The sequence below is a fragment of the Salmo trutta genome, chromosome 29 (assembly GCF_901001165.1).
Source record: "Salmo trutta chromosome 29, fSalTru1.1, whole genome shotgun sequence".
Lineage (NCBI taxonomy): Eukaryota > Metazoa > Chordata > Actinopteri > Salmoniformes > Salmonidae > Salmo > Salmo trutta.
This window is the reverse complement of record NC_042985.1, coordinates 12,853,352-12,865,279: the sequence shown is the minus strand read 5'-3', so window position 1 is coordinate 12,865,279 and position 11,928 is coordinate 12,853,352. Positions and strand designations below refer to the sequence as shown.

At 44.8% G+C, this 11,928-nt stretch overlaps 2 protein-coding genes across 9 annotated transcripts in view; one reads left to right on the top strand and one right to left on the bottom strand.

Moving 5' to 3' along the window:
* The window catches only part of LOC115167491 (gliomedin), a 13,136-nt gene extending 6,075 nt beyond the window's left edge, over positions 1–7,061 (top strand). Inside the window, exons 2-11 of the mRNA XM_029721937.1 lie at positions 8–550; positions 1,083–1,134; positions 1,279–1,305; positions 1,860–1,958; positions 3,070–3,162; positions 3,505–3,645; positions 4,386–4,472; positions 4,601–4,726; positions 4,886–5,036; positions 5,692–7,061. Coding sequence (XP_029577797.1) covers positions 8–550; positions 1,083–1,134; positions 1,279–1,305; positions 1,860–1,958; positions 3,070–3,162; positions 3,505–3,645; positions 4,386–4,472; positions 4,601–4,726; positions 4,886–5,036; positions 5,692–6,157 — 1,785 coding nt within the window. The 3' untranslated portion in view covers positions 6,158–7,061. The remainder of the gene's footprint in view (positions 1–7; positions 551–1,082; positions 1,135–1,278; positions 1,306–1,859; positions 1,959–3,069; positions 3,163–3,504; positions 3,646–4,385; positions 4,473–4,600; positions 4,727–4,885; positions 5,037–5,691) is intronic.
* A 594-nt stretch (positions 7,062–7,655) lies between these two features.
* LOC115166945 (dmX-like protein 2) overlaps positions 7,656–11,928 on the bottom strand; it is a 105,946-nt gene continuing 101,673 nt past the window's right edge. For 7 of the 8 annotated variants that reach the window (XM_029720905.1, XM_029720907.1, XM_029720908.1 and 4 more), the window contains 2 exons: positions 9,792–10,009; positions 7,656–9,543 (listed from right to left, as the gene is read on the bottom strand). In XM_029720905.1, coding sequence (XP_029576765.1) covers positions 9,334–9,543; positions 9,792–10,009 — 428 coding nt within the window. In that variant the 3' untranslated portion in view covers positions 7,656–9,333. The remainder of the gene's footprint in view (positions 9,544–9,791; positions 10,010–11,928) is intronic. The other variant, XM_029720909.1, reaches the window with a different exon arrangement.

Sequence of the window (11,928 nt, the reverse complement as noted above, 5' to 3'; positions counted from 1 at the left end):
ACGACAGGAGTTAAAGGAGGAGCTGAGGCTAGAGCTGAGGGAGCTGAACCATCAGGAGAGGCAGGAACTCCTGCAGGAGGTGACCGAGGGGCTACATCAGGGGCAGGAGGTGACCCAGGGGCTACATCAGGGGCAGGTGGTGACCCAGGGGCTACATCAGGGGCAGGAGGTGACCCAGGGGCTACATCAGGGGCAGGAGGTGACCCAGGGGCTACATCAGGGGCAGGAGGTGACCCAGGGGCTACATCAGGGGCAGGAAACGGGGCAAGGTGGGCTGGACACAGGAGAGGAGGTACACCCTGAGTTGAGAGAGGAGTTACACCACGGGTTGAGGGAAAAGATGGACAAGGAGATGGACAAGGAGATGGACAAGGAGATGGACAAGGAGATGGACAAGGAGATGGGGAAGGAGATGGGGAAGGAGAAGGGGAAGGAGATGGGGAAGAAGATGAGACATGAGCTGAACCACAAACACAGGAAGACAAAGGGCTTCCAGAAGACTGAGATACAGGACGACATGATGATGATGATGACCTATTCTATGGTGCCGGTAAGCTAGGCTACTCCATGTCTCTCTTTGTATATGTGTGTGTGTGTGTGTGTGTGTGTGTGTGTGTGTGTGTGTGTGTGTGTGTGTGTGTGTGTGTGTGGTGTGTGTGTTTGTTTGTATATGTGTGTGTGTGTGTGTGTGTGTGTGTGTGTGTGTGTGTGGTGTGTGTGTGTGTGTGTGTGTGTGTGTGTGTGTGTGTGTGTGTGGGCGCTGAGGTATGTAGTGAGCATCTCAGACGTAAGCACTGGCATTTATATACATGATCCGTTTGAAAGAGAAAAAGCTGTGTTTTACAGCTAGAACAAACAGTCATAGAAAAACAATGAACAGACTCTTAACAGACTAGATTCATGACTCTTGTTAAAGACAAAACTGTGTTGAAGTCTTATGTCATTTTTATATAGTTTCATTTATTTCATTCTATTGCATTCTACTGAAATGTTCATACGTGCTAAAATGTGTAGACATGCTGTATGCATCTCGTTTCTTCTCTTCCTAAATAAAAGGGGTTTATTTGTTTGTTTGATTCCAGGTCAAAGTGTTGTTGGATATCTGTAACAGCACCAAGGGAGTCTGCATAGCTGGTATGTCCCAATAATGACAAGAACAGTAATACTAATTCACACTCTTCTTTCCCTACTGTAACTCTGAAGTGAATTCAAGTGGAGTTCTCACCAGTCAAGGTGCTGTGTGTTATCATCCCCTGATCTCTCTATGTTGTGTTGTAGGACCACCCGGCCCTCCTGGACCCCCTGGTAAGTTATCAACTGATTAAACACTTTAATGATTCATATTGATCATCTCAGCCATCACTCAAAACCTTTTTAGCCGTGCCACAGCTTTTTGCTAGAGTGACCCATAAGCATATCCCAGTAACTTGGTGTAACCATGGCAACATGACAGACAACAACCTGGACCCACACATAATGTTAAGTATCCCAAGGACTCTTCCAGAGCATCTCTGGGATATTGCTTAAGATTGTGTATTTATTAAATGTTTTGCCCACGGATATGCATCTGTACTTCAGATATTACTCCTGCATGGTTGTAATGTGTTTGTATATGATAGGTCTGCCTGATCATGTAAAGTACTGTGGTTGTAATGTATGTATCGCAGGTCTGCCTGACCATGTAAAGTACTGTGGATGTAATGTATTTATGATAGGTCTGCCTGACCATGTAAGGTACTGCGGTTGTAATGTATTTATGATAGGTCTGCCTGACCATGTAAAGTACTGTGGTTGTAATGTATTTATGATAGGTCTGCCTGACCATGTAAAGTACTGTGGTTGTAATGTATGTATGGCAGGGCTACCTGGCCTGCATGGTCTGCCTGGGCACAACGGCACTGATGGAATCCCAGGACTAGATGGACTTCCTGGGGCTGATGGAAAACGAGGGAAGAGAGGTACGGAGTGAAAGACCCTTTTACAGTAACAGAGAGAATTGTTCTTACTCTCTATTTTCTGCCTCATTGTATCTATCTGTCCATCATCTGATGTGTCCATTATGTATTGTTACCTGGGGCTCTGTCTGGTTCTGTGACTGAAAAGAGAGAGATAATAGAACATATAGAAAGGGTAGAGCAGATCTCCTCAGGGTCAATAACATGCACCCTAACACACACACACACACACACACACACACACACACACACACACACACACACACACACACACACACAGTGTAGAAACACACACACATCCGCAGAGACACACACACACATATATTCAGACATACACATGCACACACTCACACACCTACGCTTGCACGCAATTACCCCACAGTGCACCCAGATACACACATATGCCACACACACACAGATCTTCACATACATAACACTTTCTTTCGCCTATTCTTAATTCCAACTGTCATTGGACAGCCATTCAGATCTATCCAGAGATATGTGATGTGTCACAATGCTGAATCATGTTCTCCACTGTGGTGGGCTTCGGTTTCTCTCCATTCAAACACCATAGAACCGGAAACGGAGGAAGAAAGGAAACTGCTCTTCTGTCCCACAGTAGACTAATGTTATTCATGACTCTGTGGTTTTGGGCTGCTCTTGAATGGGCTGTAAACCTCATTCTCCCATCAGCCCACTGGTGCGTTCCTCAGGAGGGAAGGACATGATTCACACCCTATTTCCTATGTAGTGCACTACTTTTGACCAGAGCCCTATGGGCCCTGCTCAAAAGTAGGGCACTAAATAGACAATATTTTAGCAGCCCGGGAGAAGTGAATGGAATGGTTCATGGTTTACTGGAATGGCTTTGACTTGACTAATCTTTGGAATTTACAGACTGGAAGCGATGATTTAGTCGGCCCATGTCTAGTTCACACTTAACATTAGGTCAGTTAAAAGAACCCACGTCTCGCACATTACACAAGCTTGACTCATTTGATTGTGGTCTTTGAGAATCTTATGAAGCTAGGGTTTATTTTTGGGTCAGGCCTATATGAATTCCTGTTCCATTCCATGTCTCAAGTTAGGATTTGTAAATCGTGTTCTTTCACAGGTGAGAAAGGTGAGCCGGGAGAGAAAGGAGATAGAGGAGACCCAGGACCTGCAGGGGAAAATACACAATCGTCCAACGATGTCATCTTGGAGGGTAAGAACGGACAGAAATGACAATGTCCACTGTCTATATTAGATACCTCACAATTACAACATCACTAGACTCCTACAGTGCATGATGAGAGTTGCTGAACCGTCACCAGTGTACACTCAAATGGTTCAGCACATACCTTTATTGCAAAATCTTAACAGATTTTCATTAGAACTGAAAATGAATGTGGTCTTAGCACAACACTTAAGGTACCTGTATATGTTGCAACATTAGAGTGGGCAAGCCCTATCCTATTCCATGACCAGTCGATCCAGTTTACGTCTGGACAGCTCTACTTGAAATACAACGTGATTGTGAAAATCCTTGTCTTTTGGGTCTGTCTAGGCCCCCCAGGTCCGGCTGGTCCTCCTGGTACTCCAGGCCCCATTGGCCCTCCTGGACCTCCTGGCCCACAAGGACCCCAGGGGCCCCCCAGAAACAGGAGCCACCGGGCCAATCTTCCCATCCACGCTGCCCAGACCCTGGGTGAGTAACTACCCTGCACACTGCTACTTATCCTACCCAACTCCTGTATCTACCCCCCCCCCCCACCCATCCATACTGCCCAGACCCTGGGTGAGTAACTACCCTGCACACTGCTACTTATCCTACCCAACTCCTGTATCTACCCCCCCCCCCACCCATCCATACTGCCCAGACCCTGGGTGAGTAACTACCCTGCACACTGCTACTTATCCTACCCAACTCCTGTATCTACCCCCCCCCCCCACCCATCCATACTGCCCAGACCCTGGGTGAGTAACTACCCTGCACACTGCTACTTATCCTACCCAACTCCTGTATCTACCCCCCCCCCCCACCCATCCATACTGCCCAGACCCTGGGTGAGTAACTACCCTGCACACTGCTACTTATCCTACCCAACTCCTGTATCTACCCCCCCCCCACCCATCCATACTGCCCAGACCCTGGGTGGCTAACTACCCTGCACACTGCTACTTATCCTACCCAACTCCCGTATCTACCCCCCCCCCCCCCCCCACCCATCCATACTGCCCAGACCCTGGGTGGCTAACTACCCTGCACACTGATACTTATCCTACCCAACTCCCGTATCTACCCCCCCCCCCCACCCATCCATACTGCCCAGACCCTGGGTGGGTCAGCCTGTTACTATCTATCCTACAGTTCCCCTACCCACTTCCAACACTCATATTCATTCTAACATCATCACTTCTTTCATTGATTATCATTGACTATTTCAGATCCGTCACATGCTGTACCAAACGATGGGACTCTGTCCGCCAAAGAGACTGGGAAGTTACAAGAGATACCACTAAATAAGAAAAACGGTACAATGACTTGAATGACCTCAAGGATTTGTGAAAACCCTCAGACAAAACCTGAATATGACTGAATAAGCAAACCAATCAATCTATCAATCAATTAAACAATAAATGTTTTATCTTCTGTCCCCCAGAGTGCATCATCAAGTCACTGATCAACCCCCGTAACGTATCTAAGATGGAGAGTACGTTCGGAACGTGGATGAAAGACACGGCTGTGCTGAACGACAAACGCATCTGGGTGGCCGAACACTTCTCTGGTACCTCCCAAACTCACACAACAGCCAATCAAATGTCTTTAGCATTTCTCTGGTACCAGACAAACGCAGACAACAGCCAATCACATTATCTTTAGCACTTCTCGGGTACCTCCTACACACAACAACCAATCAAATGTATTTTTGATTATCTGTCTCCAGGTCGCACGGTGAAGGAGTATAAGAGCATCACCTCATTCCAGAATGCCACCAGTGAGGTCATCGACGGCAGGAAGTTCTACCAGGGGTGTGGCCATGCCGTTCATAACGGATCCTTCTACTATCACATCGCTGGAACCACCAACCTGGCCAGGTAAAGAACCATAGTTTGGTACCTCCAACCTGGCCAGGTAAAGAACCATAGTTTGGTACCTCCAACCTGGCCAGGTAAAGAACCATAGTTTGGTACCTCCAACCTGGCCAGGTAAAGAACCATAGTTTGGTACCTCCAACCTGGCCAGGTAAAGAACCATAGTTTGGTACCTCCAACCTGGCCAGGTAAAGAACCATAGTTTGGTACCTCCAACCTGGCCAGGTAAAGAACCATAGTTTGGTACCTCCAACCTGGCCAGGTAAAGAACCATAGTTTGGTACCTCCAACCTGGCCAGGTAAAGAACCACAGTTTGGCACCTCCAAAGAAGGGATGGTAGTTATCCTGCTTGAATCTAATTGATCCCTTAGCTCCTACCGCACTAGATACTTGTCTGAGAACAATGGATAGTTGTCAGAGGGAAATCAATGTGAAACTTTTTGGCCTTGTGCAATTAAAGTCTCCTTGTGCAATTAAAATATTGTGTCTTTGTGATGTCACTGGCTGTGTATGATCCTGATCCTGTGACTGTTCTTTTCTTCTGCTGGTGTGACTGTGGTGCACAGTTCCTAAGGAAAGCAAACAGAAAGCAAAGGTAAATGTAGAAATGTACATTGTTTATTTCTTACACCCTCCATCTCTCCATCCATCCCTCAGGTTCGACCTGCAGTCCAAGCTTCTCCACACCCTGGCCATCGACAATGCTCTGTACCACAACCTGTCCTACCTTCTATACAACTCCAAGACCTACTTCAAGCTTGCAGCGGATGAGAACGGCCTGTGGCTGATCTTTGCCTCCAGTCTGGACGACAGCATTATGGTGGCCCAGCTGGACCTGAAGAGCTTCTCCGTCACATCATACATCAACACCACCTACCCCAGGACCAAGGCCGGCAACGCCTTCGTGGCCTGTGGCGTGCTCTACGTCACCGACACCAAGGACACCTGTGTGACCTTCGCCTTTGACCTCCTGAAGGGGAAACCGGTCAATGTGGCCTTTGACCTGAGGTCCCCTGGCGGGGTGCTGGCCATGCTGTCCTATAGCCCCAATGACAGACACCTGTATGTGTGGGATCAGAGCTACGTGAAGCTGTATATGGTGCGCTTCATCTCTGATGACTGAGACAGTGTTTTGACGGAATTCTGATAGTGTTTTGATGGTATTCTGAGGGTATTTTGACAGTATTCGGATGGTATTTTAATGGTATTCTGATTAAAGATGGCCAGCTTTTTAAAGTGCTTAATTAAAGATGAACAGCACTTGTGAATATGATGGTTATTTTTTATTTTGAATATGTACGGCTTCTCTTTAGTTTTATGCCATTTCAACAAGGACTCTTTTCTAATGACTTTTTGGGACTGCTGGCGGGGATAAAACACCCTCTTTGTGAGTGCTGTTAAAATATTTATTTCAATTGGATTACAGCTTCCAAAGACCCACACACTGTACCTTTTCCAATGTAGAGGTTAACTGAATAAGGGCTTATCAGAGTAGGAAGTAGATCATTATAATATAATTGTTATTGTCTATATTGTATTGTGGCAATGGTTTAAACAGTAAAATAATTGCTGTATTGTTTTCCATATGAGATCGTGGAATTATCTTTTTGTAAGGATTCTTACTAACCGTTTGACTTGTTATATATTGTTTTTATGTCTCTCACTTGTATATTATATTTATTTGGAAAATGTAAGTCTTTTTTAAGGTCTACCCTGGAAACCTGGCTTTTTGTGGAGTAACTACTATTTATAGCTGTAAAACCCTTAGACTTTCCCTGTGACTGCATGACAAAATGTATCAGAAATTAGTTTCCATATTTACTTGAATCCTACCATGACCAGCATCCCTTACAGAGAGCAAAATGTTTTAAAAATACCTATATTGAAAATCTGTGCATATGTTTATTCCCGACAATGATATTTTCCGCTGCATGGTCTCTACTGATTATCATGCCTAGAGAGAGAAAATACAGAAACAAGCATAAAATCAACCTGATGAAATAAAAATAATTTATTCAACTTACAAAGGTAGAACAGCCTGCTATATATTCCTGTCTCTCTCTGGACTCTCTCTAGTCATAGCCTCACCATAGTGAGCTTTAGATAGATATATACTGTAGATACCTGAACAACACTTTACCTAAAGCACCTTGTTATGAAGTGTTAATATCTTAAATAGACATGAATATCCCCTTATAGATGTTATAGAGCATTATGAAGTGTTAATATCTTATATAGACATGAATATCCCCTTATAGATGTTATAGAGCATTATGAAGTGTTAATATCTTATATAGACATGAATATCCCCTTATAGATGTTATAGAGCATTATGAAGTGTTAATATCTTATATAGACATGAATATCCCCTTATAGATGTTATAGAGCATTATGAAGAATGTACCATAAAGCAAAACAAGGCTCGGTACCTTTTTGTAAGGCGCCTAGCGTGTTATTGCTTCACTGTGATGTTTTTAATGATGCTCTATGACTGCATCTATAAGGTGACCTATGAATGTTTATAAGGCATTATAAGGCTTCATAAGTACTAGCATTATACACACGACAGAAGGTAGAATATGCAAACATAGATGTCAGAGATCAGACGTGGTACCCAGAGGGAGGGAAGGAAACACAAATGTTTAATAATAAAAACAATACAAACATTTAACAAAAGATACAACTAATCCAGCTGGTATGATACAAAACAAAAAATTAAGTAAAACGCTTTCATGTTTGTACAAGCTGCTGTGGTATTTGATATATTTATATATTAAAACTATTTAACTTTTTACTACTAGGCCAAATACAGCCAGACATTCATTTGTATGTAACAGTAGTTTCTTTGTTCTTCTCATAGCCTATTCGTTTTGAAATAAACTTTTAGTGTCCCCAGATTTGAGTGCAAATATCTATTCAATAAGGTTTGTAAAAACAATACAGTACAGTAGTATCACCAAACACAAACCTATGCCATGTTGCACTATGTCCCAGTAAAATACAGTATTAACCCCTTACATTCCTAACGTAAAAGCAAAAAGTCCAACACAAATAACAACAGCCTGCAAAGAAACAACCAACCAACCAAAAACAAATAAGTAAATAGTTCAACAACAAAAAAATGTTTGTGCAAAAACAGAACCATACAGAACATAACAGAACCATACAGAACATAACAGACCCCATGGAGGGGGGGGGGGGTTCAGTGGAACAGACAGATGAGACATATAGACTACACACAGTCACAGGATCAAAACACACCATCTTCCAAACACAACGTTCTAGCAGGGAGGCCACTGCTGCCGCACAAACAGGCTTTTGACGGCAGGCAGGCGGCAGATACAGAGAGGTGATCACATAGCTAGGCTCAATCAATCAACAGATCTATCGATGGAGTAGGCTAGCGAGTCACTGGGCAGCCAATGTTATGGGATGGGGTCACTATGGGGATAATGTGCCATTAAACTTTGTCTTTAACAGTGAGATTAGCCAGGGAATGAAGAGGATGAAACCATTTCAACAAAATGCAGATCCAACAACTTTAGAGTCACACCAGACCACTGACTGACTGACTAAAGGAACCACAGTGCTGGTTAAATGTAGACGCTAAGAGACTTTTCAGCTTACGGGCACAAAATGACAACAGATAGACACTTTAAGAGTTTTGAGCACTTGTACAGAGCACTTTCATATCAATAAACCGTGAGATTGCACCGCTTAAAACCAGAACAGGAAGTCATGCATAGCTTTCATATGGACTGACACACTCGTAAACGTCCAGCAGCCGCTTTTAAAACGACAGGAAATCTAACTGTTAAAATCAAGTATGGAACCTGTTGCTTTTATGTTTTAATACACGCTTTTAGGCTTTGGGAAAGAAAAAAATATTCACAGCTCAATTGAACTTTCTGATACGATTTCCGCTAGGTAAAGTCATACCGTACCGTACACTCTCTGTCGCTCTCTCAAAGCTGCTGAAACCTTGGTCATCTCTCAACATTTCACCTCTACGTCACTCATACCATTAGAGCCCTCTCAACCAGCCTATCCAGTAGTGTAATATACTTAGTGATCTATCTGTAAACCTTTACCCCGATCTCTCTTCGTTTCTCTCACACAAGTCTAGGCTCTCTACACAATGTTATACTAGTGAAAGACAACCTTAGTCCTTCCTATCCACCGCCATTCAGACATACCACTTTCAGGTATTTACGTTTCTACAAGATGTTGAATATTCTAGTTCAACCACTAACCAATCAGATGACCTCTCTACAGACAGTACAGGAAGTGGTTTGGGGTCTACAGAATGTCAAAGATGCTAGAGGGGATGTTGTAGCGGTCGGGTAGAACCCTCATCTTGAGGGTTCCGTCGGCGCCGCAGGTGAATATGCGGTTGCCGGGGCGGGTCTCCACCTGCATGACGCCCGCTCCGATGTTCCGGAAGATGGACTGCTTGGCATGCTCTGTGCTAAACGAGTGCATGAGGCCATGGCCTGCCAGCTTCCACACCTGGAGGAGGAGAGGGGGAGTGAAAGAGAGAGGTCAAGAGAAAGGCAATGATCAATAACATTAATGGAATTACATGATGTCTTTCACAGATCAATCCTGTGACTTAAATACATTTTTACACACATTTGGTCATTGAAAAACAGCTAGAGAGCACAGATTCATCGTTGACAGGGTTGGGAACAATTCCATTTCAATTCAGGAAGATTCTAATACCATTTTCCTCATTAAAAAGTAATAAGGAAAATCACCTTCATGTTCCCCTCAGCTGAGCCGGTTACGAAGAAGTCTTCGGAGGCGTCGAGCGCCAGGGCTTTGACGGCTGAGTCGTGGGCCTGGAAGGTGTGTAGCAGCTGTCTCTGTCGGATGTCAAACACACACACAAAGCCCTTCCTGCCTCCCGAGATCAACAGCTGCTGCTTGGGAGCGTACTGCAACACCGTCGCACCGTTCTCATGGCACGGGAAGGCTGGAGAGACACAGATGATATTCTAACTACGAGTTATGAGTGACAACACTAATACAGGGGAGAGTGGGGTAAGTTGAACCAGCCCTTGTTTCTAGGAAGCCATACACAAAATGTATAATTTGACCAAACATTTAGGAAGAGGACATCATTTCATGGAGTCTGTGAAAAAGTGGTAAGCAAGGTAAAAAAAACTGATTTTCACTAAGTCAAATGAATGAATTGTGTTAGAGGTTTCATGATGCTTGTATCTATAGATCATTTAAAGATTGTTCTATACATCAGTTGGGCTCTCTATAAGCTTCAGGATGAGGTCCTAAACCTAGCATGAAAGTGCATCCTTGGATCTCTGTGGTCTAATATAGTAAAAATGTTTGCTTTGGGTAAGATGAGCAAATGGCAATGGGATAAGTTGAGCCAACGGTTGAGCCATGGGATAAGTTGAGCCAACGGTTGAGCCATGGGATAAGCTGAGCCAACGGTTGAGCCATGGGATAAGTTGAGCCAACGTTAGAGCCATGGGATAAGTTGAGCCAACGTTAGAGCCAACGTTAGAGCCAACGGTTGAGCCAACGGTTGAGCCATGGGATAAGTTGAGCCAACGGTTGAGCCATGGGATAAGTTGAGCCAACGGTTGAGCCATGGGATAAGTTGAGCCAACGGTTGAGCCATGGGATAAGTTGAGCCAACGGTTGAGCCATGGGATAAGTTGAGCCAACGGTTGAGCCATGGGATAAGTTGAGCCAACGGTTGAGCCATGGGATAAGTTGAGCCAACGGTTGAGCCATGGGATAAGTTGAGCCAACGGTTGAGCCAAGGGATAAGTTGAGCCAACGGTTGAGCCAATGGGATAAGTTGAGCCAACGGTTGAGCCAATGGGATAAGTTGAGCCAACGGTTGAGCCAATGGCAAGTTGAGCAAAATTAAGTGTTTTGTTTCCAGGTGTAGCGTGAGGTAGTATCGCTGGGATATTAGGTAACACGAGGGCCTATGTTAAATGTGTTAAAACAAGTACAAAGTTGTAGGTGTTAAGCCCGTGTTAACAGATGCTTAAAATGATTAAAAGACAAACAAGCCATTGTGATGAATTGTGATCAGAAAATAAAGACAGACATAGTTTAAATAGGCACAGAAATGTGTAGGCAGCTCAACTTACCCCATAAACAGGGTAAGACCACTTTTTTGGACCAAACTATGTTTTCAAAACTGTAATGTTTCCATGAATTCTGATTATTTCCAGGGATACACAACAACTGCCTTAATGTTACTGGATCCCAGGAAGAGTAGCTGCTGCCTTGGCAGGAACTAACGGACCCCAGGAAGAGTAGCTGCTGCCTTGGCAGGAACTAACGGACCCCAGGAAGAGTAGCTGCTGCCTTGGCAGGAACTAATGGACCCCAGGAAGAGTAGCTGCTGCCTTGGCAGGAACTAACGGACCCCAGGAAGAGTAGCTGCTGCCTTGGCAGGAACTAACAGACCCCAGGAAGAGTAGCTGCTGCCTTGGCAGGAACTAACGGACCCCAGGAAGAGTAGCTGCTGCCTTGGCAGGAACTAATGGACCCCAGGAAGAGTAGCTGCTGCCTTGGCAGGAACTAACGGACCCCAGGAAGAGTAGCTGCTGCCTTGGCAGGAACTAACAGACCCCAGGAAGAGTAGCTGCTGCCTTGGCAGGAACTAATGGACCCCAGGAAGAGTAGCTGCTGCCTTGGCAGGAACTAATGGACCACAGGAAGAGTAGCTGCTGACTTGGTAGGAACTAATGGACCCCAGGAAGAGTAGCTGCTGCCTTGGCAGGAACTAACGGACCCCAGGAAGAGTAGCTGCTGCCTTGGCAGGAACTAATGGACCCCAGGAAGAGTAGCTGCTGCCTTGGCAGGAACTAATGGACCCCAGGAAGAGTAGCTGCTGCCTTGGCAGGAACT